Raw genomic sequence first — 27,161 nt, forward strand, 5'->3', positions numbered from 1 at the left:
ATTTGTAGACTAAAATTTCAATTATTTAGTTATGATGTAGAGCAAAATTATGTGCTTCATGGTTGCTTGCTCAAGTTAATTAACATTTTATTATTTTCTATTATAATCCACCCATCAGAGGCAATCTTCAGGGCTTCAGATGAGTTACTGCACTGAGAGTCCAGTTAATTTTTTGCTCATTACTCATAAAAGTGTAGCCCACAAATTCTTAAATAAAAAAAAAATAAAAAAAAAGAAAAAAAAAAAGAGAGAAAATCTCTAAATCAAGTCATTACTATTGAAATGTGGCAATATACTTAGGGATGAACTATTGCAATTGAGAATTTAAAGGGGTAATCTTGACTGTCATAGTTACTTGACAACTTCGCTTAGCAATTTAGCATCATAGGCCATCTTCAATCTTCAAAGTAAAAATGATTTTGCATTTTTCTATATCATAATTTCATAGTTGATGCCATTAATCAACTGCAGAGCAAGTGAAAATAGGCTACATATTCATGTAGAAAAAAATGAGTAAATGCTCCTTGTAAGTCATAGACTTGTTCCGAGCAATAGTAACAACAATCTTAGAAGAACTTGCAAGGAAGAAGTCACCTTGCCAGGAGCCATTCTTTGTGAAAATTACTAATATCCATTGCCTTTGGTTCAAATAATATTGACATCATGACAAAATCTGTTAAGCAATGAAAAAAAATCTGCAGAAATATCTCGTACTGCAAGAGTAAGGTACCGTGATCAACTACAATTCCTAGTTTCTAGCCAAACATCAAAACTTCCAAATCATTGTTTTCTTCCCCTTCCTTTCTTTGATGGCTGAACCTCCATCTGTTCTTTCCCCGTGACTTCTGCTATATCCACTGCAGAATACAGAAGTGGAACTTAATATCAGCAAAATGTGACAAACAAAGAGCAACCCTAAATTGTAAGAAAATCATAAATGGTAGCAAGTTGCCAAGTAGTAACATCTTTGGTCTACAATGATTTCATTTTTCTGTATACTGAACACTGCTCCCTTGGTTAATCAATCCAACACATATAATATCCAATGCAAAGTGTGTGTGTGTAGGGAGAGGGGAGGTCAATACGTGTATGGTCAAAGCACAATAATATAATTAGAGATACATACTCCATCAATTATTTCAAATATCACAGTTATCTTCAGGGGATTGCGCCCCTTGGAAGTTAAGAAATAGAACAGAAAATGACTAGTACCTTCAGGACCTCGAGCCATCAAAGCAAAAAAAATATTGTTAAGCTTCTCCATTTTCTTTGCATCCTGTGCTTGGTCAGTCTTAAACTTGAGGCACTAGTAAAGAGATCACAAAAGCAAAAACAAGGCTCAGAACAAGGATCCATGAACTAAGTCATAATAAATGACAAACACTAGAGAATGAGGTTCACATTCACGAGTCAAAACAAGGATCCAGAAACTAAAAACAGTCAGAAAAATACCTAACCCCTCCCCCTCCCCCCCCCCCCCCCCTCCTTTTTCTTTCACTGTGTACTTCAAAAGTACCTCTACAAGGTTCGGTGCGCACCATATGCATAAAAGACCAACTGAATTACCAGGAGATCATGTGAAGTGAAACGCATGCATACATACAATGCTAAAAGTGTAGCTACTAACGTATTCCTACCATGCCAATGATACAGCAATTAAGCTACACGAGCCGCAGTAGAAAGAAATAACAAATATAATACCATAGTCAACATTCCTTATCACTTCAGTGAAAAAATCCCCTAAACCAGCCAATTTAAAAGTGGTAGTAATCAACTAAGGCTGGTAACAGCAGACAGCCAGATTATTTTTTTTATTTTTTTTTTTATCACATCTTACATATAAAGTAAATCATCATAATTAAAAATCAATTTAAGCAACATTTGTCAACTTCTGGAGCATATATTGTTAACCACTTCTTATTGCTCAAGCCATGCACTGCAAAGAAAGAAGCTGTTCTGCTAAATAGGTCAGACCCTCTATAGACAAAAGAGTATCAATTATAAAAATTAAAACATGTCCAGTTAATCTCTCACTTCAATATATCTTATAATTGCACCCTTCAAAAAACATACCTAATACCTTAAGTAACTAGCCTTAACAAGACTTGATATAATCTAACAAAGTACTACAACATAACCCCAAAAGACATCATCAACATACTAATAGCTTGATCTCAATACTATAACCCTTCACGGTGATGTTCTCGTTAAGCAGAATTGAGTTAACCTATTTCAATGTGCTATTTAATACTAGTACAAATTACTTTGTAGCAAAATGCAGTATAGAATATAATACACCATATTTCTAATGCCACTAACTAGCGTAAAATGCAGTTATGACCTTGTAAGACACTTAAAAAATCCAAAACGGCCCAACACTACACTAGAAATTCCTAAATCACCACACTTTTACAGAATCTACCATCTGCAATCTGCTGATCAATTCTACTACCATAAAACCTTTATCTGCTAATTTTCAAACAAGCATCATATCGATAATATCTTCCATCCAAAACATTTTCTAAAGACATCACTTCTATCATTCACACAGTCAAATTGGGACCAGATTAACAATAAAAACCCTAAATTTCATCATTTGCCCTAATCTACACTCAATTGGCACATTCTAAGCTTCAAATCCAGATGGGTATTGAGCATGATCATTCAAATATATAACAAAAACCACAGAAAATTCAGAACACTGCCATTCTAGCTAGTTCAGAATCATTGCAAAAAGGGTGTAATTCGAAATCTAACACAGAAAAACACGTCAAATTCCCAAAAAATAAAAAATTAAAAAAGCATGAAGAAATCGAGCAATACCTCCTTATTATCTGTAACTTTGAGAACCAATTTTCCATCACAATGTCGATATTTCATCGAATAACGAGTCTGCATTGAAATGAGGATTATACTCAAAAACCCAAAATTTAACAAAATTCCAACAACTAAAAATCGTGAAAAAACAAAAAGATTAAGATTGAATGATGGTGTACAGGACTTACAGATTCAGGATCGGCGCGAAATAGTTGCACAGATCGCTCGACGAATTCATCCCACGAAGTTACGTAGACCATGATGAAATTGGAGAGAGAAAGTGAGAATTTTTCGAAGGGTTTTTGTGATTTTGTTTTCTGCAAGTCGTTTGCAGAGAAGACAACAGTAAACGTTTGTATTAGGCTTTTGATTTTGGGTTTTTGGAGGTTTGCTTGTTTTTCAAAGAGTGATGTTTATTGGAATTTTTTTTTTTTTTTTTTTTTTTTGTAGATTTGGGTAAAGTTATAGTATATGGAAATTCAAGTGGGAAAAAAAAAAAACTCATATATATATATATATATAAGTTTTCAAAATTAATCCGTATTTACATATTTTAACTATGATGAGAAAAGTATCTATCCAAAATAACTTGTATTTATTTTAGAGATTGAATATTATACAAAAGTCGTTAGTATTAACAAAATCTAATCTTTAATTGATATCGATAAAAAAGTGTATTGATATTTAACTCAGGGTTAGTAATTGATTGCGCTTGTGCAAAATAGTCACAAGCCATCATTGACTAAGCAAGCCCCATTAGTGCGCGTTCCACCTCCTCACTCCTCACAACTAGCTCCACAAAGCATGAGATTTGGACTAGTTGTCTAGTCTTCACACCCTTACCTTGGACACATTGATGTAATGCTATCTTTTTGTGCAACCCAACACAAGTCAGGCTAGCTTTTTTTACAACTGGATCATTCACTACAAAAATGCAATATTATTGTGAAAAAAATAGTCAATTACTCATTGAACTACATTCATGATTCTGTACAATGTTACAGCTCATAAATAATGGCAACTTTTTCACCATCTCTTTATATTACAATTTCTCACTATAGAACAATTACAAGCAAAACCCCTTTCTTTCCTCCAAAAGCCTATAGAAAAGAAAGAAAAAAAGACTGCGGGGAGAGGGGGAAGTGTTGAAAGGGATCATCCTGCACATAAGATAAATTCCAAAAAGAGGAGCTTCTTTTTGTGCCAAACAAGCAAAACACTGATTTTCTTCCATTATAACAGTTTGATTATAAATGATGACGTTTCATTGCAGCACAATCTGAGCAGCAAATTTTGCAGAGGGCACTATGTGACCTTGGCTTCTTTAATCTACACCAGGATCATACTAAGACATTAGTATGAAATACAACAATTTTCATGTAGGAGTTGCAGCACATTCTGGGTCTATTATCTGGCTTTTGATCCTAGCTGATTGGGCGATGAGCATATTGTGAACCTTCTGCTTCAGCTGCAGTAAGAAAGTATATGAGATGGCTCTAAGAATCTGTCAATCAGATGCAACAAGAATTATAGAAAAAGTAGCATAGGAAATGAAAGGAGCCTAAAGAATAATAAAATTTGAATGACCAAGGTTAAGCATATTGTCTCTCTATATTTTCCACCAGACTTGTTATTTGATCTTGACTGTATGTAGAACCTAAGCACGGACAAAGTTATATATACCTCATCGAGACCAAGTCCACTCTTTACAGATACACGAATGGCTCCTTCAGGCCCATATACCCTATATCTTGCCAAATCCGAATTATCAGCAGCCAAGTCTTCAGTTATGAAGGAGGAAGGGGACTCAGGCAAAATATCACATTTGGAAACAACATCAATCCAAAGATGATTGCTGAATCTCTCCCTGATTTCCATGTACGTTGTGAACTGCATAATCATCAAAATCAAGCAAATAATTATCAATCACTAATTGGTAATGGAACAACTTACATACATCCAAGGAATAATTGAACTCTGAATCGAATAAAATTGGAAAAGAAGAGGGCATCCAAAGTAAATTAATAAATGAACCATTCTATGCTCTCCGTCTAAGCTTGTCTTCAGACTAAATGCAAGTCACTTCTTAAGAAAAATAATATACCTGGTCTGATGCTGAAGTTCCACATTCACCTGTTAAATCATGAACATAAAGTACTGCTGTTGGCAAATGTGTGAGGACTGCAAGAGTCAGCTTCTCCAAATTGTTCCTCTCCTCTTCAGATTTTGCAAATGGAAGCAATTAAAAAATAACTCCTATATGAGCAGTTTAAGGAAGGCAAACTCAAGAAAAAGGTGGGGAATTCCAATCATTTTGAACAGTGCCATAAGCTAACAAATAATATAGCACAGCATGAGATTACTGAACAGAAGTTTAAGAAAACATATGATTTTAGCACCCCCAAGTACCGATTTCCACCGTGTGAAATGTAAAGTGAGCATGCATATTTGCAAGCTCTGAAACAATCAATCGAAACCATGTACTCTGAATATTAGATTTTTAATGGTCCTCGACAAGTAGACGTACATTCATCCAGGCATTTAGTCTTCTACCACAGACAATTTAGGCTCTAGGAAACACGTGGTTAATTAGCTAGTAAGATTAAAAAAAAAAAAAAAAAAACGCAATAATGTATTCACATTGCCCAAAAATTTCATTTTCATGGCCAAGGAGCCTAAAACTGGTCTAGCTTAATTCCTTCCCAGTCAAGTTTGAGTCTATACTGGTATATTTTTACCTAAATCAGTCTAGTCTATGTCTATACGGGTGGTTACTTTTTATACTTTCCAAAATCAGTCTTTATGCCTATACAGGTTGTTGACAATATTTTCGGAAGAAACTAAGCTATTTTGGATTTAGAAGAAGAACCGTCTAAGACAATACAATAAAAAAGTATAAACAGTCAGAAATAGGCAGACAAGTCTATGTTAACAAACAAAATAGGCCCAATACTAATCATATTTGGTGCTAAAAGAGTAAAAGCCATCCTATTTGCAGAGTTGTCTCCAGTTTGGCCCTTGCTTATCCTCATACACATGGTTTTGGACCCTTCTTATTTCCAAAGATAAACTTCTCATAAACCACATGGCTTCCATTAACAGACCATAAATATTTTGTCTATTCTCATTCACAAATTCCAATGTGAAGTTCAGCAGAAATTATAATGTAGGGAGAACGCAGAGCATAACTTCACTCACCATCTAATCTCTTGAGTACACCCGGAGTGTCTGTAACCTTTTGAAAAAAATAAAAAAATTACTATGGGAAACAATATTATAAATGACAATTTAACATACAACAAATACATTACACTTTTGTGTAGACCTGAAAACGCTGATAGTTCACAACAATATGACCCATCAAAATTCCCCTGGTTGTGAATGGATAGTTACAAATCTGGAGAAAGAGTGAGAAAGGATAGTTATTTTCCACACAACTTAAAAATCATAATTCTTTATGTCTCACTCAACAGCAATAGAATACCTACCATACAATCTACACATAGACACATACTAAAGAGCTTTGAAGAACAGGGCTAGGGCACGCATTTATTTTTAATTAGAGTAGGAAATATCCATTAACTAAATACACCTAAACAAACAATGGCAAAACATGTAAGTTGTATCTTTGGTTCAAATCACGAGGTAACTATCTGCTCTTACCCACACATTTGGCGCATGCAGATAGCTCATTAGTCTATACTTTAGGTTACACAAATCATATTTTCCTCTTAAACTTGATGTCAGTGCTTTCCTTCACAGTTCACACTGAAAGTTCCGCTCCAGGACTCAAGAGCAGGGTTTAGAAGGGTGCACCAAGGTGTTAAACAATAATGTGGTTTAATAGTCTATTTCAGCGAGTTGTATAGGTACAAGTAGAGCTGTTAAAAACTGACCCGACCCGAGAACTCGACCTGAACCGGCAATGATCTGAACCCAACCTATACCCGGACAATGGGGTGAAACTAGTGACCTGTAACCTGACCTGAACCTGACCATATGTTAACCGACAACCGATTTGATTCAATACTTTTGAACCCGAACTTGCTCCCGACCTGAGAGTAACTCTCAACCGATTTAATCCGACCCAACAACAATTTGAACCCGAACTAGTACCCGACCCAATTAGAACCTGTACCCGAATAAAATTTATATGCCTTTTGTTCATCTTATATACTGGTACAAATCTGTAAACCCACAATCCGATTCACCTTTATACCTTTTGTTCTTTATTACTCATATATAGGTTTAATAAAATCTTGATAAAGCTGATCAAATTATGGAAGGCGTAATTATATAGGTTCAACTTGAGCACATCAATATTTATTGGAACTGAACTTGAACCAAAACCCAACTCAACACTAACTCGAACCCGAATGTACCATTTATTAACCCACTCAAACCCGACTCACACACAACCCGAACCTGAAATTGAATCCTATCTGAATTAGGCTCGAATTGAACCCGACATATATCCGAAAAGGTGAACGATCCAGAATAAACTCGACTGAAATTGACCCAAACCGAACTTGAACCTGATATGAGGCTAGATTGACCCGACATAACCAGATCCTAATTTAACCGAGACATGATTTGACTCAACCCAAATCCGACTTGAATACCCGAATCGACAACTCTACTATAATACACGAAATCGAAGCGATTTAGGAGGTGTCGGGAGCTAGTGTTGGAATTTCATGGAACACTACGGGATGAATCCCGGGATCATATAATATTGTGTGGACCCATATATGACCATTATCCGGCGACGTAAAAGCCCCGTGAAAGCTTATAGACAATACAAGAGGCATGTACGAAAAGTCGAAAACGGGTAAATTGACCATTTAAAGGCAAATTGGATGGTTCCACCCACCCAATTAAACTCTCGATAGTATAAGGGACCATGGTAAACATCTCAGCAATTTTTATTTCCGGGAGAAAAAAGATCAAAAAATTACAAAATTGAAGGCTATATAATCCACAATTTTTGAGGAACTTTTGAGGTTTCGGGGCCCGGTGGCGAAAAGTGTTGAGACCCTAAAGCTGTCCTTAACCGAAAATGATCTGAACCAAGCCTGTACTCGAACAATGGGGTGGATTATAGCCTTCAATTTTGCCACCTTTCGCCACCGGGCCCCAAAACCTCAAAATTTCCTTAAAAAGCGTGGATTATAGCCTTCAATTTTGTAATTTTTTGTCTTTTTTTCGCCCGAAAATAAAAATTGTCGAGATATTTACCATGGTCTCTAATACCCTCCAAGAGTCCAATTGGGTCGGTGGAACCATCCAATATGCCCTTAAACGGTCATTTTACCCGTTCGCAACTTGCACCGATTTAGTAAACTTTAGCCTACCGCGGACGTTTATGACAACATATAATGATCATATATGGTTTCAAACGACATTATATGACCCAGAGATGTATCTCTTAGGGTCTCAAGGCTTTTCGCCATAGACCCGTAAACCTGAAAATTTCCTTAAAAAGTGTGGATTATAGCCTTGAAATTTGTAAAAATTTTTGAGCTTTTTTCGCCCGGTAATAAAAATTACCAAGATGTTTACCGTAGTCCCTAATAGCCTCCGGGAGTCTAATTGGGTCGGCGGAACCATCCAATATGCCCTTAAACGGTCATTTTACCCGTTCACTACAACTTGCTTCGTACACTTAGGCCTACCACGGATGTTTATGACAACATATAATGATCATATGTGGTTTCAAACGGCATTATATGACCCTAAGATGTATCCTTTAGGGTCTCAAAGCTGTTTGCCATCGGGCCCCGAAATCTCGAAATTTCCTAAAAAAAAGCGTGGATTATAACCTTCAATTTTGTAATTTTTTGAACCTTTTTAGCCCGGAAATAAAAATTGCCGAGATGTTTACTATGGTCCTTTAAATCCTCCGGGAGTCTAATTGGGTCGGTGGAACCGTCCAATATGCTCTTAAACGGTCATTTTATCCGTTCACAACTTGCAGTGATTTCGTAAACTCAAGCCTACCACGTACGTTTATGACAACATATAATGATCATATATGGTTTCAAACGGCATTATTTGACCACAAGATATATTTCCTAGGGTCTCAACACTTTTCATCACGGGGCCTCGAAACCTCAAAATTTCCTCAAAATGCTTGGATTATTATAGCCATCAATTTTGTAATTTTTTTTTGACCATTTTTCATCCGAAAATAAAAATTGTCGAGATGTTTACAATGGTCACTAGTACTCCCTAGGAGTCCAATTGGATCGGTGGAACTGTCTTATATGCCCTTAAACGGTCATCTTACCCGTTTAAAACTTGCAGTGATTTCGTAAACTCAAGCCTACCACGGACGTTTATGACAACATATGATGATCATATATGGTTTCAAACGACATTATATGACCCCGAGACGTACCCTTAGGGTCTCAAGGCTTTTCGCCACCGCGCCCCGAAACCTCAATATTTCATCAAAAAACGTGGATTATAGCCTTCAATTTTGTAATTTTTTTACCTTTTTTACGCCCGGAAATAAAAATTGCCGAGATGTTTAGCATGGTCCCTAATACCCTCCAGGAGTCCAATTGAGTCGGTGGAAACATCCAATATGCCCTTAAACGGTCATTTTACCCGTTCATAACTTGTAGTGATTTCGTAAACTCAAGCCTACCGGTCTACCACAGATGTTTATAACAACATATAATGATCATATATGGTTTCAAACTGCATTATATGACACCGAGATATATCCCCTGGGGTCTCAACACTTTTTGCCACAGGGCCCCAAAACCTTAAATTTTTCTCAAAAAGCGTGGATTATAGCCTTCGATTTTGTAATTTTTTGACCTTTTTTCGCCCGGAAATAAAAATTGCCGAGATGTTTACCATGGTCCCTAATAGCCTCCGGGAGTCGAATTGGGTCGGTGAAACCATCCAATATGTCCTGAAACGGTCATTTTACCCGTTTACAACTTGAACCAATTTCGTAAACTCAAGCCTACCACGTACGTTTATGACAACATATAATGATCATATATGGTTTCAAACGGCATTATATGACCTCGAGATGTATCCCTTAGGGTCTCAAGGCCTTTCGCTACCTTGCCCCAAAACCTCAAAATTTCCTCAAAAAACTTGGATTATAGCCTTCAATTTTGTAATTTTTTGACCTTTTTTCGCCTGGAAATAAAAATTGCCGAGATGTTTACCATGGTCTCTAATACCCCCCGGGTATCGTGGAACCATCCAATATGCCTTTAAACGGTCATTTTACACGTTCACAACTTGCATTGATTTCGTAAACTCAAGCCTACCACGTACGTTTATGACAACATATAATGATCATATATGGTTTCAAACGGCATTATATGACCTCGAGATATATCCCCTAAGGTCTCAACACTTTTTGCCATCAGGCCCTAAAACCTCAAAATTCCCTCAAAAAGTGTGGATTATAGCTAGAACTGTCATAAACTGACCCGACCCGAGAACCCGACCTTAGTGAACAAAGATTTGAACCCAGCCTGTACTCGAACAATGGGGTAAAACTAGTGACCGGTAACCTGATCTTAACCGAAAACCCATTTGATCCAATACTTTATGACCTGAACCCGAACCCACCCCTGACCTGATAGTAACCGTCAACCGATTTAATTAGACCCGAAAACAATTTGAACTTGAACTAGTACCCGACCAATTAAGACATGAACCCGAGTCATAAAAGGTTTAATAAAATTTTATATACCTTTTATTTAACTTATATACTGGTATAATTCTGTAAACCCTCAATTCGATTTAATAAAATCTTTTGTTCAGCTTATATAACTTTTGTTCTCTATTACTCGTATATAGGTTTAATAAAATCTTGATGATGCTTGATCAAATTATGGAAGGCGTAATTATATAGTTCAACTTGGCCACATCGATATTTATTAGAATTGAACTTGAACCAGAACCCGACTCAACACTAACCGGAACCCGAATGTACCATCTTGTTAACCCATCCAAACCCGACTCAACACAACTCGAACCTGAAATTGAATTGAACCCGACCTATATCTGAAAAAGTGAACGACCCATTATAACTTGAACTGAAATTGACCAGACTTGAACCTGATCTGAAGCTAGATTGACCCAACATAACCTGATCCTGATTTAACCCGAGACCTAATTTGACCCGACTCAAACCCGACTTGAATACCCGAATTGACTGCTCTAGGTACAACTGTATAAGTGGCAAAATCTTTATGGCATTAGGAAGTGTGCCTCACTTTGACAAAGTGCACTCCCCATTTCTTGTACCTAGGTTCTAGAGCAGTAGAGCCTCTGTTGCCTCTGCACACCCCAAGTCATTTCGAACACCACTGGAATAGTCAATTAGTTTTCTGCTTATATTTTAAATTTAGAACAAGTACTAATTGCAACAGAAAGAACAAGAAGAAACTGGAGCACAAAAGTTGTAATTCTAAAAGCAGTCATTAATCAATATCATTATAAGCACTCTGAATACCTCAGGTTTTCCTGTTGATAGAATACGAACTAAAGATGATTTTCCAACATTAGGGGCTCCAACAAGAGACAGTGTTGGAGTTTCCAGATCAACCACTGGCATAGCTCGTAATGTCTGCAAAGAAACATGAATCATAGGGGAGATGCTAGCAGCCATTTATTAGCATCAATGCACAAGGATCCAGACATACATTATTCATAAAGATAAGGTAGAACCACATAAATCAGATTTGCAAGGGTGTGAGAAAAATGTAGAAGATTTTGTCCAACATTTAATAAAAGAAGCACTTGCTTAAATAAGTTATGTAAAAACCCCAACAAGCACCGAAAAGTTTGGTTGAATTGGTTGGAAATAATTATAAATCCAATGCATGAGCAGACCTGCATGGCTCCCATAGTGAGCAGTCGCATCTCTGTTTTTAAAGGCAAATTTTGAAAGAAAATGAGAAGAAAACTCATAATACATCCAACAACATACAAATATATCAAAAGGTGAAGGTAAAATATAACAATAGGAAATTTGCCAACTAGATGTGTATTTGCATCCTAATGGACCTGCCAGTCAACCATTGATTCCAAGGTGAGATTATCACAGTTCAGAGGGGGTAAATATACTAATCAAATGATCAATTGTCAACCAAGAGTTTTTAAAACTCCATTGGTCCGACACAAGTCTGATGACAGATCAATAATCAAAGTCTTCAACATTTACGTATTTGAGCCAAGAGGTTTGCATGCAGAGGAGTTGATAACAGAAAACATTTAGGAAGATGAATAACCAAAACACGTATACACCTAATCACTAAGGGATCATAGTTTCATACCTTGGCAATATCCAGCAAATCATCGACGGCCTTTCTTTCACGGTAATAAGTTTCTTCCACTCTTTTCATACCCTAAATTTTTTTTAAAAAAATGCAAGAACAGCAACTTACAAACTTGCTTGCATGACAAATTATATTTCAAGTACTGGGTGTCATCGTTACACTGTGCTACAGCTGCATGTACTGAGGAATCTAGTAACGACTTAAGAAAGATCACTACTAAAGAGGAATTTAGGTAATGCATTGCTATTCATTAACATCAGTAACCTTGGGGGGGGGGGGGGGGGGGGGGGGGGGTTACTCTGTATACTAAATAATAGAGCTTTTTACAGAATTTTACCAAAATTTAAATAAATGACACAAATACTCTGTATACTAAATAATAGAGCTTTTTACAGAATTTTACCAAAATTTAAATAAATGACACAAAGAAACTACATTTTTTTATATTAGATTCGAAGATGTGACACCAAAATTATTTTTTGAACTTTTTTTCAAATAGTAACAATAGCAAAGGATTATTAAGTGACAAACAAATATGGAAACATAACTTTGATAACTGATATGATGTTTTTCTAAAAGGTAATAATAGGTGACAGGAAGTTCAATGATGGCCATAACATAATAGGGGATTCCTTGCACAGCACAACCAGTTGCACACAGTACATACTGTAGTTTAAAACTTGGAACACACGTATTTACCTCATTCAACCGTTCCTCTGCCTCTTTCTTTGTCAACGACTGCAATGCACAAATTTCAGTATTATTTAAGTTATTCATAATTTCTTACGAAAAGAAATAAATAAAAAATATAAGGAAAGGCATTAATGATGAATAAGACAAAGTTCTAATTAATAACTAATCAACCTTGGCACAAAGAGAAGCATGTTCCTTTCCAACAGATGTAACCTTCTTTCGCAGATTGTTTACCTTCAACAAAACCTGCAGAACATCAAGGACCCATGAGCAATAAAAATGCTAGCTAGAGAATAAACTACAAACATAGAGTCCAAATTATCACAAGCGGAGTTCTACACTGATATTAGGAAATTACTTTTGAATCAAATTCAATAACTAGAAGGCCACCCAACAGACAAAAAGATTGATGATGTTGTGCACTTTCACTGCCTAAGATGTCAGAATTAAGAAACTACAAATAATGTTATTCCATCAGTACCCGTCCAATGTACAAAGTAGACTTTCCCAAAGAAAACGATCCTCTATAAAAGCACAGCACCAGAATTCCTCAATTATAGTCCCTAGACTCTCATTGATATCTTGAAAGGCTATCCACTTATCCTTGACTCTTTTATGGTTTATCCTGATAGAAGATTTCAGTGACTTGAATTCATGAACAACAATAATAGGAAAATTGACATAAGTGTATCAGTGAAACATCTATATTCCCCTATGCAACCTATGTAATTGGTTATCTATTCTCCAAAAAATCTCAGTTCATCTGAAATTTAGAAATGTGAGGAAAATCATCATAAAAGAACATGGCAGGTACACTCTACTCTAACTAATATAGGGAAGAAAATTCTGAAGAATATTCCTCCTGCAGAAACATCAATCCAATCCCTGTAATTTTCAGGAACAAGTTCTCTCCTTCATAAATTAAACTATTCTTCTGCTTTTACATAACTCATTATACAATAAAGGGGCCTCAAAATCATTAATTTGAACATCGTCAATTAGAGTCAATACCAATTGGTCCTAGAAAGTCTTAATTACGGATATAGATTGAGCTAACTGCATACAATACTCTTGTAATAAGTTCTTTACTGCACTATTAATATCATATTACAAGAATTAAGGCATTCTCCCAAATGAATTCATGTTCTCAACAAATTTAAAGATTCATAGACACATCTAGCAACAAAAGTAATACCCCGAGTGACAAAAAAATTAGAGTAAATATCAAAACTTAGTACGGAGTAGTTACCTCTTCATAATTCCCATCTCCAAGCGTCAATTCGATAAGGGAACGCTCATAAGGATGCAAATGGTTTTTGTTAGGGAAGTTTTCTGTATAAGTTCTAAGGGGAACTGCCAATTCCTAAACAAACAAAGAAAGTAGATAAACTGTAACTAAACTACAACTTGATAAAAATAACTAACTAAAACACGCAAACAACATAACAAATCGAAAATTTTACCTTCATCAGCGCGTCAAGTTGCTTAGCACCCCGGTTCCTCTCTCGCTTAGCAATATTAGCAATTCCTGTCAATCACAAAATCAGATTTAAGTCCATTAATCCCACATAAAACATAAATATCAAAGAAATTCAATCCAATCACATAAACAACCAATTACCCTTTGTAGCTGAAACCTTCTTAGCTTTCCTTATTGCAGATTGGATAATATCAATAGATGGCATTACCATGGGCAGCTTTTGAAAAGCACCTATACTTTCGAATTTCATGGTTTCATTAACCTAATAATTTTCAAATAGCAACATCAGCTACAAACATCAAACATGACAATATTTAGAACAGAAACAAGAAAAAATTAAACTAAAAAATATAAAAATTACCTTCAATTTAATTTCTTTTTTGAATTTGGTATCAGGAATATAACTTGCACCCATAATTTTTTCAGCAGTAGTGGTCTGTATCTCTTTGCATAAACACAATATAGGATAAAATGCTCTTTGCGGTAATTGTCTAGAACCTGCTAATTCAGAAACATTGCAAATTTCTCAGAAATTGGAACAAAGTAATAAAATTGGAAACCCAGTAAATGCAAAACTAATCAAATGAATTTAATTTATTTAATTAAGCAGCAAAATAAAAGATTCCCTCTTCATTTTTATGCAAATTAGTATAGAAATACCTAGACTATGAACATTTCAATTAAACATTAAGGATTAAAAAGATTGTACTTTTGATAAATTTGGTAGTCCCGAATAACAATTTGTTAGAAGGAATCCGCCATAATTCCAGCATATTGGAAGCTCCCATCATTCTTCTAATGGATAGCGATAACGCTGAAAAAGAGGCTTCAATTGTAACAATATTGTGAATATGAAAGTATTATAAATTTATAATATGAAAGAGAAATGTTATTGAATTTCCAATCAATTTGGGGAAGACTAAAGTTGGGAGCTGAGTATGTTTACCCAGTGTAGACCTTCAACTGAGACTCGCAAAAAAAAGTAAGGGATGGGTGTATTGAGTATTGACTATTGATTCAATGTACTACTCCACATCATCTTCAAGTTAACTTATACGACGAGCAAACCTAGTTAATCACTAGGATACCGAGCATAGCTTGATCTATAGGTAAGGTTTGAATCTCATAATTATGAGGTTGTGAGATCAAACTTTACTAGAGAAGTAGAGATATTTTGGGATAGGGATTTCCTTATCCTTTTCCCCATACCTAGAGTGTCTAACCCGCTAACTCGGGCTGAAAAGACCTATGAGAGTTTCGAGCTAGGGTAACCATGGGTTCGGAGGGATTTTATTTTATTTTATTTTTTTTTTTTTTTTTTGGTCATTCAATTGCTAAATTAAGGGTTAAACGTGGGTTAAGGGGTAAAAGTGACATCATAAATAGTATAAAGTGGATTATGGATGAGTAAACGAAAGAATGAGATTATGTTGAAATCAATTTGTTGTTAACATATTTATATAAGTTCAATTAAAAATTTAGAATTTATGAACATAATTTTTTGTGAGGAAACATTGATGATCGGTTTTAGGGTATGTTCTGATTTACTGAACTGAGTTGAATTGAATTAAATTGATTGGAGTTGAACTGAACTGAACTGAATAGAGCTGAAATGAATATTTTATGAGAGAAGGAAATTAGGAGCTGAACTGAAGTGAATTGATTGGAGTTGAATTAAACTGAACTGAACCGAACTGATTGGAGCTAAACTGAACTGAACCGAACTGATTGTAGCTGAATTGAAATTAAGCTGAAGAGAACAGACCCTTAATATGATATGAGTCACATGACCCCACATACATCATTTATCAAGTCATGACGACACATGGCAATAATGATGACACGTGGCATGATTACAGTTATTTCCATGGATTTTAATATATATATAATAATGTTATATATTCCTTTTATTTATTAAGTAAAAAAATTCATTTATTTTTCACAAGATTAGAATATATATATATATATATATATATATATATATATATATATATATATATATATATATATATATATATATATATATATATATATATATATATATATATATATATATATATATATATATATATATATATGATGTAAAAAAAGTGACATCCGAGGCAACGCCCGAACCACTACACACACTAACTATACATATAGTCGAATATAGAGCCTGTTCACTTCAGCTTAATTTCAGTTCTGTTTAGCTCCAATCAGTTCAGTTCAGTTTAGTTCAGTTCAGTTCAGTTTAGCTCCTAAATTTCTTCTCTCATAAAATATTCATTTCAGCTCAGTTCAGCTCCAATCAGTTCAGTTCAGTAAATGTGAGCAAGCGGACAAGCCCATAATTGTTAAAATAAAGCAAGAAGTACATACACGAACTAGCATCCCGGGGCATCGCCCGACACCCGGGATACACACTAGTTGTTTTTCTTAATAACTGCGTAAAATCAACATACGTAACCGTCAATTCGAAACTAGTGGAGTAATTGTGTATTAATTGATGTACATTTATACAAATAGGTCAGGTTACATCAAATAATCGACACCTAGTACAACAAATACATAATTAATGATATAGAAATACTCGTTCCATATTTATTCAATACGAGTACAATATACACAATCATTTCTCAAATCAGTAAATTGATCACCAAATAACTAACAAAATTCACATCCAAGTTGACTTGAGATAATACAACATAATTCACATCTAGAACAATTCCTAATAATAATCTGATTTTAATATAATAACGACTTGAATTGAAAAATGATCCGATCTAAGGTGGCTCTAACCCAATGATGACTCGACTTAAATGATTCAAAACCAAAAATGATTTACCCTAAAATGACTCGAATTCAAAAATTACATGACCTAAAGTTAACCATCTCTACCCAAACCGAAATAACCGATCAAACCTAAACAAACCCAAGGCTAGATATGCCTCGACATATACTCAACCAAAACAAAAATACATAAATATTGAACCAACTCCACATGACTCGACCTGACGACCTTTAAAGGCCAAATTGACCGGTTTTGACCCGACTTGTAATAGATAATTAAGCTGTTGTGTTCGTTCACGTCAGCCAAATTGCATCATACTCATTGAGCAATTACTTACTCTTTCAATTTTTGTAGTATGAAAGTGCGCTGTAGACAGTCTGAACCGTTGCAAGAGATAGAATCAAAGCAGCAACATTCAAGGAAATCGTCGTCCAAGGAGTAGCGAAATAGTTTTTCTTAAGATCATGAATATACCTCCGCCAGCGCGACCGATAATACTTGTTAATCTTGTCACACGAATCGTGGAAGTAAAAGTCTTGAATGACCACTTGCTCGCAGATTTCCTTAAAGAAGTCCACCACATGCTCCGCTCCTCCTAGCTCGTTTGTTATGATTTGCTTTCCCTTGAGTAGCTTGACATCGTCTTTATTTTCGATGAGGCAGTTCATTAGGTTTATGTAGGAAGCAATGAACTGCCCTCCTCCGTGGAAGCAATGCTCGAAAGCCATGAGATTTTTGAAGAGAGAATCACTCCACTCATGGATTCGAAGTTGGGGAATCTCGAGCACTCCATTGTCAAAGTTGAAGTTAAACAAGCCGCCGTCTTGTTTAACCCTCAACTTTATTCCAACATCTATCAGGTTTGTCACATTAGTGTCGATGAACTTCGCTTTTCCACCAATACAGTCACCAGATTGTACTTGTCCATTTCCCCCGGGAAGATGAAAAATATGAAGCAGATGTAGCAGATGTTTGTGTTGTTGCGAGGGTGCAGCTTCTCGGTTTCTTTCAGAGCTGGAACACAAATCTTCCTTAAAAAACTCGAATGTCAATCCAGCAAGTACATTATTTGGGAGCGAATTACGACAGCCTGCAACTGATGCTAGAGTATTCAACAGTTCTTGGAGGACAAAAAGCGGGATTTGGTTCTCTAACAGCGCTAAGTCTCGCCTCAGGGTTGAGATGATCCAGTTGGACTGGAAGATAGGATCATCATTTATACAAGTAGCGTTATTAGGACGGGACAACAACTTACAGTCACCTAATCTAAAAATGCCACCCTTTTTGCCGACCTCCCAGTAGTATCTAAGGAACAACTCAATGATAAAGCAAGAATCAGTGATGAGAATTTTGGATAGGTTTAACCCATCAATAGAAATATGTTCGGCATAACAATTTTCGGCTTGAGACTCGATTTCAATCATCTTACGAACACAAGCCTGCAGCACTTGAGAGTAATCACTCCCACTTCTAGACAAAAGAGCAAATAAGTAAGGGAAATTCCCTGTTTCTCATGGTGAGAAACAAAATTTGTTTCTCATGAGGGTATTTTCGTGAATAAATCAACAACTTTTTCAATATTTTGGGCTCCACAGTTGAATAAAGTTGAAAAAGTTGTTGATTTATTCACAAAAATGCCCCCATGAGAAACGAATTCGTTTCTCACGGTGAGAAACTGGGGCTTCCTCAATAAGTAATTTTGTTTATGTTTTTCCATGTAAGATAAGCTGTTATTACCGTGGTGTAGCGGACCGATGGATATGAGGTGAGGGGTATATGCTTCCGGATTCACATACCGGAGTCTCTTGGGAATTCGAAAGATGCTCCATTTTTGGATTTTGTTAGACACTGATTTCAGCTCCTCTTCCAAACACCTTACTGTTTGCTCTATTTTTGCCTCCATTATTGTTTCCTCTCATTTAAGATCTAACTTGATAAGATTATTTTAGAGAATCACCCACGACACAATGAGGAAACAATAATGGCCGCAAATATAAATGTTTTTCGATAGTTGTGGATAAACATAATAGAAAATAACACCACAAATTTCTCAAAACGGCTATTTCACCAAATACCACTGAGCAATTTAAAAATTCACCAAATGCCATCGGACTTTTCAGAATTCACCAAATGCCACCCAATTTTTTTAAAATTCACCGAGTGCCATTAATGACTAACGGTCGTTAACTCCGTTAGTCATAAGGGTTAATCATGACACATGGTATGATATGATTGAACAATTTATTTTAATTCATAAAAATTAAAAAAAAAAAACAAAAAATTTAAAAAAAAAACCCCAAAATTATCCCAGCCACCTACCCAACCACCGCCAAACCCTAGCCCCTCCCCTTATCTCGCCGGAAAACGGCCGGCCACCACCTTAACCACCAAAAATCGGCCGGCCACCACCTTAACCACCAAAAATCGGCCGGCCATCCCTTTAGCACCCCACCTGACCCACCGCCGACCCCCAAAACCATCCACGCTGCCCGCCCCGACCCCAAACACCACCAACACGAGCTTTATTCAAGCACCCTCTCCTTTCCTCTGTCGCCAAAATCACCCCTCCTCCTTTTCCCCACCCTCGAAATCAGTTGTTTCGACGGTGGGAGAAGGGAGGAGGGGCATTTTTACTGGAGGTTTTCGGGGTCGGGAAGGTTGTGTGGGTGATTTTTGGGGTGGGGGATGCTCGTGTTGGTGGTTTATGGGGTCGTGGCAGTTTGTGTGGGAGGTTTTGGGGGTCGACGGTGGGTCAGGTGGGGCGCTAAATGGCCGACCGGCCAATTTTTGGTGGTTAAGGTGGTGGCCGACCGTTTTCCGACGAGATAAGGGGAGGGGCTAGGGTTTGGCGGTGGTGGGTAGGTAGCTGGGAAAATTTTGGGATTTTTTTTTAATTTTTTGTTTTTTTTATATTTTTTATTTCTTATGAATTAAGATAAATGGTCCAATCATATCATGACATGTGTCATGATTAACCCTAATGACTAACGGATTTAACGACCATTAGTCATTAATGGCACTCGGTGAATTTTTAAAAAACTGGGTGGCATTTGGTGAATTCTGAAAAGTCCGATGGCATTTGGTGAATTAGCCGTTCTCAAAAAATAGATTATAACACCACAAAATCTAAAACTTTAATTATAATAATTAAAACCCAAAATTTGGATTTCACTATTGTAAACACCTAAAAATGTCTCCCCAAACCAAACCCAATGATAACAACCTTTCACCGTCATTATTGGTCGGATTGAGTATTTAATCTCGGGAGTTTTAAAATCGATAGTCAAAACTATCACTTAACGGATTCTTGGGTGGATTCTGTTAGTAGGATTCACTCTAAATACGTGTCTGTAAGCGATTTGTTTCAAAAAATAAATAAAAAATAAAAAAAAATAAAGAAAAAAACCCTAAACCCTAACCCAACCCATTCCCACCACCGGAACCACCTACCTCAGCAGCCGATAGCCCAAACCCAACCACCGGACACCCTTGACCCCACCAAAACCGCAGACTCCACTACTTCCCCGGTTCCCCCCTCCCCTTTCCCAAAAACCACCCCGGCTCAAAAAACTAACTTGACAAGAAATCGAAGTACTAATAAATACTTGTAGTTTTTAGTGAGAGATTTGTGATAGTTAAGGAAAACTTAATTTTCTATCCTAGAGTCCATCAAATTAAATTTATTACTCTGTACCTTTTATGAAGGTTGAGAAAATGTTGTTGATAAAAGTTTTTGTAGTAAGAAAAATCTAATATATACATATATAAAGGAAATTTTTTCCCCGAGTTTTTTGAGAGCCACGTAAGATTTAATTTTTTTAGCGCGCCATGTAGGATTATAAATTTAAGTTGTAGCCAATTAAATAAGAGATTAATAATTTCTTTTCCAATTAAATAATTCAAATGCCACATAAACAAAGTTGATGAATGAGATTTTTTTTTGAGAAACGACGAATGAGATTTTTAAGTTTAAATTAATTAAATACAAAATATTATCTTATGAGATTATGAATTTTATCTAATATTTTAAAACTAATTTAATAACAATTTTAAACACATAAATATGAAAAATATTTTTTTAAAAAAAACAAACAAACCGTGCATCGCACGGGTTTCATCGAGTTAGTATTTATTTATGTACCCCATACAGTCTGTAGTATTTTGAGTTTATCTTAATGTATTTTTTTTAAACAATAATTTTTTTATATTACTACTATGGAATACTAATAAATAATTTATAATATTATGATATCTGCCAGCATGCATGTGTATTTCTCTTGAATGCTCCCCCTTAGAAGCTGAAGCTCAAGCCATTATGTTTGGGCTTACTTTGGCGATGATGCGGGATTGAGAAGGCTTGAGGTGGAATTTGACTCCCTTCATCTTGGGAAGATGCTCCAGGGAAGTATAAGGGAGAAGTCAGCAACTCAACTTATTGTCCTTGATGCTATTAGCTGCTTGACTAGTATGTTTGAGTCTTGTAATTTTGATTCCTGTCCTAGAAACTGTAACAAAGCAGCACACCTCATTGCTAATTTAAGTCCTCTTTGGACGACCACAATGAGTTACGTGTCTTAAACTCTTAATGGAGGACTGTACTCCCGATGTATGGCCTGCTATTCTTGGTGACGAGGAGAATATCTAATAAATCATCTTTTGCTGCTTTAAAAAAAAAATACGGAGTATTCAAAATCATACAATTATGACAAACATGTCCATAGAGGAGAATAATTTTGTGGTGTGATAAACTGATAATCCACAAATTTGTTATTTTCTTAAAAAACCTTATCATCATATTTATCCTCAACGATTGAAAAACATGTATATTTGCGGCCATTATTGTTTCCTCATTGTTTTGCTACATTAAATTTCTTAAGACACGTTATATGTTTTGTTGGACCTTGTACAGCCTCAGCCCCCATATTGGAATCTATCCTAACGTCGCCTTACGAATCGTTTGACTACTTGTATCATAAAGTCACTATCATTTGGCTGTTTGCTTTGCAATAATAATCACGATAATTGTGACTTACCAGGAGGTTGGGTAACTCACTTTCCATATTTTACTTCTAAATTTCTGTTGTCTTTTAAACAAAGAAGTGTGTCCAGGCCGGTACACACCAATTACTCCTCCTTATCTAATTAAAGTCATTACTAGCTTTTGCATAATGTTTTATGCTAGTGAAATAAAACTAGTATTTTAATTTGTAATTAAATGAATTAGAAGATTAAATATGTTAATTAAAAATAAAATGAGAGGATAGTATATTCTTACTAAAGTCCGATGTAATAATAAAGTAGTGAAAATATCCTTTGGTATTGTTTGAGAAAGTTCCATTTGTTATTACTTAACTTCCATTTCTACTTCCATCCTTTAAGTTGTAACTTGCTCAAACAATTTTACGCGTATGTAAGATAACAAAGTAGGTAAGTAACTTCCATTTCTATTTTTTTTAAAAAAAAGGTAACTAACTTCCAGCCTATGTGTTTGCTGATAATGCCTACACGTTTGTTGATAATGCCTACGCGTTTGTTAATTCTACGCGTTTGTTGATAACATCTATGTGTTTGTTGATTATGCCTACGCGTTTGTTGATAATGCCTACGCGTTTGTTAATTCTACGCGTTTGTTGATAGCATCTATGTGCTTGTTGATTATGCCTACGCGTTTGTTAATACTACGCGTTTGTTGATAGCATCTATGTGCTTGTTGATTATGCCTACGCGTTTGTTGATAGCATCTATGTGCTTGTTGATTATGCCTACGCGTTTGTTAATACTACGCGTTTGTTGATAACACCTATGTGTTTGTTGATTACGCGTAAAACATCTTTGTTTTTAAAGAGGGCCAGTAGGGGTAACGCAATGCTACCTAATTAACTTTATTTTCTTCATATTCGATTGGTACTGTTAGAGAGCGAATGCATTAAGTAATTGTTGTACGTGTATGTGTTTAGTTTTATAGCTGCAACTCGTTTGAAACTTAAATTCCGAAGAAATTTGCGTTGTAGAAAGATGGCAGATCTAGTGAGAGAAGAAAATGGTTGTGCGTGGGTAGCGGCTTTGAAGGAAGAGATGGATGCAGCAGTAGGTATAGATACAAATTATGCTCGGAGTATCTTAGCTTCAAGGGAAGGCTGGGAAGCCGATACAAGTTCCGAGCATAATTTGTATCGGCTTCCCTTGAAGCTAAGATGTAGCAGTCCCAGTGAACATCCTTACACTCCAAGCCTGGTTTCGATTGGTCCCAAACATCATGGAGATGCCAGATTTGCAAGCATGGAGATCCAAAAGTTGCGATACTTGGCTAGCTTTCTTACAAGAAATGGATCCGGTTCTTCAGAAAATATTCTTATGGATTGTGCTAAAGTAGTCATAGAGCAACAAAGAGAAGTACGGAAATGCTACGGACCTATTTTATCATCCCAAGAACCAGGTGAGATTGTGAGAATGCTGCTTTTACCATGTTTTATGTACTAATAAGGAAAATAATTGACAATATTTATCTTTTTGGGTAATGTTTTAGGGCTTTGTTTTTCTTTTGGCTTCAATAATGTTTTTTTTTTCTTGTTTCATTAATTTACAAGTGTTAAAAGTCAGTCCGCATCAGATCGAAGAGATCCAGATCAAACTATTGGTATTTGTTTGGTAACCAGATACCTAATTTACGAGTGTTAAAAGTCGGTCCGGATCAGATCGAAGAGATCCAGATCAGTTTTATGCAAAATACAATTTTTTTGTTTTGGACCGGCCTGGACCGGTTTTTTTTTTTCTTCTTATATATCATAATAACACAATTTTGTGAATTTCTTTCTTAGAGGCTTAATTATTCATACCAAATTAGGATGACCATTATAAAAGAATTTCCTTATGAACTTCTCCTCACATCGTTGTCAGTTTTTTCAGATTGATAAAATCATTAAAGGCTAATAAATTCATATAATATAAGGGTTAATAAATCTAGATAAAGTAGGTTTAGATTACACAAATAAATTTTTATATGTGGCCGGCCACTATAAGGATTGCTTCGTTAGTGTAATAGGTGTTAATTGGTCAGTGTTAAAGGGGTTACTCAGTCAGTAATATAGGGGTTACTTGGTCAGTGCTTTAGGGTTACTTTGTTCTTTTTATAAGTGGGCACACGGTGTGGCCTGTAACACACAAGAAGGGCTGAATCAAAAAGATAAATAAAGTAAAATTCAGTTTAGAGGAAAGTCATTTTAATTTTCCACAATTTTTTCTTCACTTTATTGTTTTTCTACATCTATGCATCTTCAATTATTCTGCAATCATTAATTATATATAGTCCACGCTCGTAGCCCAGGTTTTTTTTTATAGGGAAATCATAAAATTGAAATTTTTTCTGTGGAGGCGAATGCACCATGCTTGGTGCATCCAGTGTTCTTTAAAAAAAGGCGGAATGAACATTTAGCTATTCAGTAAAGAACATATAGTTGTTTTGTAAAGAACATATAGCTATTTTATAAAGAACATCCAGTTTTATATGTTTTTTTTTTTGTAAATCTAAAGAACATTTGTAATATTAGTAAAGAACATGATAATATTAAAGAACATTATTCATATAGTAAATGTACATTTGGTATAAATGATCATGTATGTATATGAAAATGTACATTTTACTGTATTATAATGTACATTGTATTATATTCTAATGAACATATATGTTATAATGTTGGTTACATGTTTTATGTACATTGTATTATTTGCATCATATAAGTATATGAAAAAAGAATATTTTACTGTATTTTAATGTACATTGTATTATTTGGATCTACAACTTTTTCTAAATTTGTTTATTTGCTTGCTTTCTTCTTCCAAAATATATTAATCGGTTGATCTTCTTCAAGAATTTCATTTTATTTCTCATTGCAACAACAAAATTATATCAAAATCGCAATTAATTTTCAATAAAATCAAATATTACAATTTTCAATCAAATTTATAAAAAACAAACACTCAAACTCAAAATAAACAAGTATGAATGTCAAATAAACAAGTATAAATGTCGAATTTGGTCTTACCTTTCGTTTTTATTTGTCATCTTGAACAATTTTGGGCTCAAAATTTCAAATTTCTTGAAATTTTGTTTGAGGTTTGAGGAATTTAAATGGGTTTGGAGTTTTGTTTGGAGAGAGAAAGTGAACTTTTGGTAAAAAAAATTGAATTGATTTGTAATCAATGTATGGTAAAAAAAAATAATTATAGTACTATTTATCTATTTCATTATACAAAATTTCTTTTTAAAAAAATATATATACAAAATTGTTGCATAAAAAACTGATGTACATTATAAATGAACACTATGTTCTTTTATGTATAGGTCCATGTACATTATAAATGACTACTATTTTCTTTTATATGACCATGTTCATTAGTATATATCTGAATGTTCATTCCGCCTTTTTGTACTTTGGAGCGGATGCACTATGTGGATCGTGCATCCGCCTCCACGAACCAACTATTATCATAAAATTAAGTAGATCTTAGGGAAGAATGTGGTATTATTTGGTTGGCAAAATCACTGAAATCACCCTTCCTAGAAAATTGAATTCTAAATGAAGTTGCTTGTCTAGATCATAGGTAAGCGGAAGTTTTAATTACCATTCCTAGAAAATAATACATCGAAAAAACCCCTTCTTAGATTGGCTTTGCCCCCATTTCCTAAGGTTTGTTGTCCCACTTTATTAGCTATGTTTTACTTACCATTGCTATATGAGCCACTAAGATAATTGCGCAAGATTTAATTTCTTTGTACGGATGATTAGTATAATGGTAGTACCATAGAATTTTCAGTATGTATACATATGATTTGATAATTATGAGCTAATGTTGAAAGTTATTCTTATTTCTCAAGGATCTGCAGATGACTTGGATAAAATTCTGCTGGTAGACGGATGCTTCATACTGGAGCTTTTTATAAGATGTTATGAAGGTGATAATGGAGGGCTTGATCATCCCATATTTCAACAGAATACTGATGCTGATGATCCGCTGTTGAACGTATCTTGGACACAGAATGTTCTCAGGCTTGACTCGGCTTTGTTAGAAAATCAGATTCCTTTCTTCATCCTTGAAACTTTATTTGGTAGAATTGCAGGGTATGAGCATGAATTGCCAGAAGACTTTCTTGCAAATATGGCACTCGATTTCTTCAAACCATTGCTGCAGAATGCCTGCTTCATTTCAACACCAATTCAGAGTATTGGGGAATCGCAAACCCATCTACTACACCTTTTATTGAACACCTACAAGATATCGAAAGGTAATGACACAGTCATCAACATGGAAGGTAACAGCACATTTCCTTCCATGGCATTTATCCCCAGTGCCTCAGTACTTAAAAACAGTGGCATGATATTCCAAGTGGCACCGGAAAAGACTCTGCCAGATATCGAGTATGCCAACTTAGTTTTCAAGATCCCTCCTCTGCATTTGACTGATTGCACAGAATCCTTCTTGAGCAATCTTATGGCTTTTGAGTGTTGCCTGGAAACCGATCCGAATATAGCATCATATGTAGCTCTGATGAGCCAGTTAGTCCAGAATCAAGAGGATGTTAATTTGCTCCAGGCCAAAGGGATCATCATCAATGAATTGGGAATAAACGGCTTAGGTGTTCCAAATATGCTTCAAAGGTTGGCCACAAAGAATATGCCAAGCAATTTTTGCTTTAAAAAGCTGTGCTATCAAGTGAACAAATACTTGGAGCGCAGCCACAGCCTGGCTGAGATATTGAAGCGACAGTCACGTACCAAGTTAGGAAAAATCAGATTAATGATCGGTTTTTTTATTGTTTCTTTTGTTTTGACAACGCATCTCCCGCCAATTTTTGCAATTCCGCTCGTTCCTTTATTCATTCTGTCCATAGAATGTGAAGATAGTATAAAAAAGTGGAAAATTCTAAAGGAGAAAAATGCCTAAAATTTTCAAATATCTCAAGGACAATTGAAAATTCTGGTGTTTCGCCCTAAAGTTTTGTAAAATTTGGCGTTTGGCCTTACCTGAAAAAAAAAAACGACTTTAACTCTAACGATGTGTCCGATGATCTTGCCCTCGGTCACCC

General features: G+C 35.4%; 4 protein-coding genes across 10 annotated transcripts; 1 reads left to right on the plus strand and 3 right to left on the minus strand.

Moving 5' to 3' along the window:
• Positions 1–401: 401 nt before the first annotated feature.
• On the minus strand, positions 402–3,188 carry LOC145615049 (signal recognition particle 9 kDa protein). Its single transcript, XM_081670127.1, has 4 exons — positions 3,006–3,188; positions 2,824–2,892; positions 1,213–1,306; positions 402–857 (listed from the first exon to the last, which is right to left on the minus strand). The coding sequence occupies exons 1-4, from the start codon at positions 3,075–3,077 to the stop codon at positions 781–783; spliced, it is 312 nt and encodes a 103-aa protein (XP_081526253.1). The 5' UTR covers positions 3,078–3,188; the 3' UTR covers positions 402–780.
• A 556-nt stretch (positions 3,189–3,744) lies between these two features.
• LOC145614529 (uncharacterized) lies at positions 3,745–15,403 on the minus strand. 5 transcript variants are annotated; one of them, XM_081669585.1, is made up of 15 exons: positions 15,254–15,403; positions 15,017–15,121; positions 14,669–14,808; positions 14,449–14,569; positions 14,291–14,355; positions 14,077–14,190; positions 12,999–13,073; positions 12,834–12,872; positions 12,132–12,203; positions 11,309–11,422; positions 6,143–6,214; positions 6,016–6,052; positions 4,922–5,034; positions 4,501–4,707; positions 3,745–4,285 (listed from the first exon to the last, which is right to left on the minus strand). In XM_081669585.1, the coding sequence occupies exons 2-15, from the start codon at positions 15,096–15,098 to the stop codon at positions 4,193–4,195; spliced, it is 1,344 nt and encodes a 447-aa protein (XP_081525711.1). In that variant the 5' UTR covers positions 15,099–15,121; positions 15,254–15,403; the 3' UTR covers positions 3,745–4,192. The 5 variants fall into 5 exon arrangements, with proteins under 5 accessions (XP_081525711.1, XP_081525710.1, XP_081525709.1 ...); XM_081669584.1 differs by having other exon boundaries at positions 15,017–15,133; positions 15,254–15,399; XM_081669587.1 differs by having other exon boundaries at positions 3,747–4,285; positions 14,669–14,805.
• A 1,600-nt stretch (positions 15,404–17,003) lies between these two features.
• LOC145613557 (UPF0481 protein At3g47200-like) lies at positions 17,004–19,044 on the minus strand. Its single transcript, XM_081668670.1, has 2 exons — positions 18,648–19,044; positions 17,004–18,585 (listed from the first exon to the last, which is right to left on the minus strand). Exons 1-2 carry the CDS (start codon positions 18,978–18,980, stop codon positions 17,419–17,421), a joined length of 1,500 nt encoding a protein of 499 aa, XP_081524796.1. The 5' UTR covers positions 18,981–19,044; the 3' UTR covers positions 17,004–17,418.
• A 3,100-nt stretch (positions 19,045–22,144) lies between these two features.
• LOC145613307 (UPF0481 protein At3g47200-like) lies at positions 22,145–27,031 on the plus strand. 3 transcript variants are annotated; one of them, XM_081668390.1, is made up of 3 exons: positions 22,145–22,504; positions 23,089–23,513; positions 25,953–27,031. In XM_081668390.1, exons 2-3 carry the CDS (start codon positions 23,093–23,095, stop codon positions 27,017–27,019), a joined length of 1,488 nt encoding a protein of 495 aa, XP_081524516.1. In that variant the 5' UTR covers positions 22,145–22,504; positions 23,089–23,092; the 3' UTR covers positions 27,020–27,031. The 3 variants fall into 3 exon arrangements, with proteins under 3 accessions (XP_081524516.1, XP_081524518.1, XP_081524515.1); XM_081668392.1 differs by lacking the exon at positions 22,145–22,504 and having other exon boundaries at positions 22,734–23,513; positions 25,962–27,031; XM_081668389.1 differs by lacking the exon at positions 22,145–22,504 and having other exon boundaries at positions 22,735–23,513.
• Positions 27,032–27,161: the final 130 nt, after the last annotated feature.

This window comes from Chenopodium album, chromosome 25, assembly GCF_948465745.1.
Source record: "Chenopodium album chromosome 25, dcCheAlbu1.1, whole genome shotgun sequence".
Classification (NCBI taxonomy): domain Eukaryota; kingdom Viridiplantae; phylum Streptophyta; class Magnoliopsida; order Caryophyllales; family Amaranthaceae; genus Chenopodium; species Chenopodium album.

What these genes read in the sequence shown, in the direction of transcription:
- LOC145615049 (XM_081670127.1), bottom strand. Translation starts at nt 3,077, where the DNA reads ATGGTCTACGTAACTTCGTGGGATGAATTCGTCGAGCGATCTGTGCAA. An exon ending in TTCGCGCCGATCCTGAATCT is followed by an intron (nt 2,893 to 3,005) that starts GTAAGTCCTGTA and finishes ATTTCAATGCAG; the next exon opens with ACTCGTTATTCGATGAAATA. An exon ending in GATGGCTCGAGGTCCTGAAG is followed by an intron (nt 858 to 1,212) that starts GTACTAGTCATT and finishes TGTATTCTGCAG; the next exon opens with TGGATATAGCAGAAGTCACG.
- LOC145614529 (XM_081669585.1), bottom strand. Translation starts at nt 15,098, where the DNA reads ATGATGGGAGCTTCCAATATGCTGGAATTATGGCGGATTCCTTCTAAC. An exon ending in AACTTGACGCGCTGATGAAG is followed by an intron (nt 14,191 to 14,290) that starts GTAAAATTTTCG and finishes TTGTTTGTTTAG; the next exon opens with GAATTGGCAGTTCCCCTTAG. An exon ending in TGTACTCAAGAGATTAGATG is followed by an intron (nt 5,035 to 6,015) that starts GTGAGTGAAGTT and finishes CAAAATCTGAAG; the next exon opens with AGGAGAGGAACAATTTGGAG.
- LOC145613557 (XM_081668670.1), bottom strand. Translation starts at nt 18,980, where the DNA reads ATGGAGGCAAAAATAGAGCAAACAGTAAGGTGTTTGGAAGAGGAGCTG. An exon ending in GAGCCCAAAATATTGAAAAA is followed by an intron (nt 18,586 to 18,647) that starts GTTGTTGATTTA and finishes TCACCATGAGAA; the next exon opens with ACAGGGAATTTCCCTTACTT.
- LOC145613307 (XM_081668390.1), top strand. Translation starts at nt 23,093, where the DNA reads ATGGCAGATCTAGTGAGAGAAGAAAATGGTTGTGCGTGGGTAGCGGCT. An exon ending in TTTATCATCCCAAGAACCAG is followed by an intron (nt 23,514 to 25,952) that starts GTGAGATTGTGA and finishes TTATTTCTCAAG; the next exon opens with GATCTGCAGATGACTTGGAT.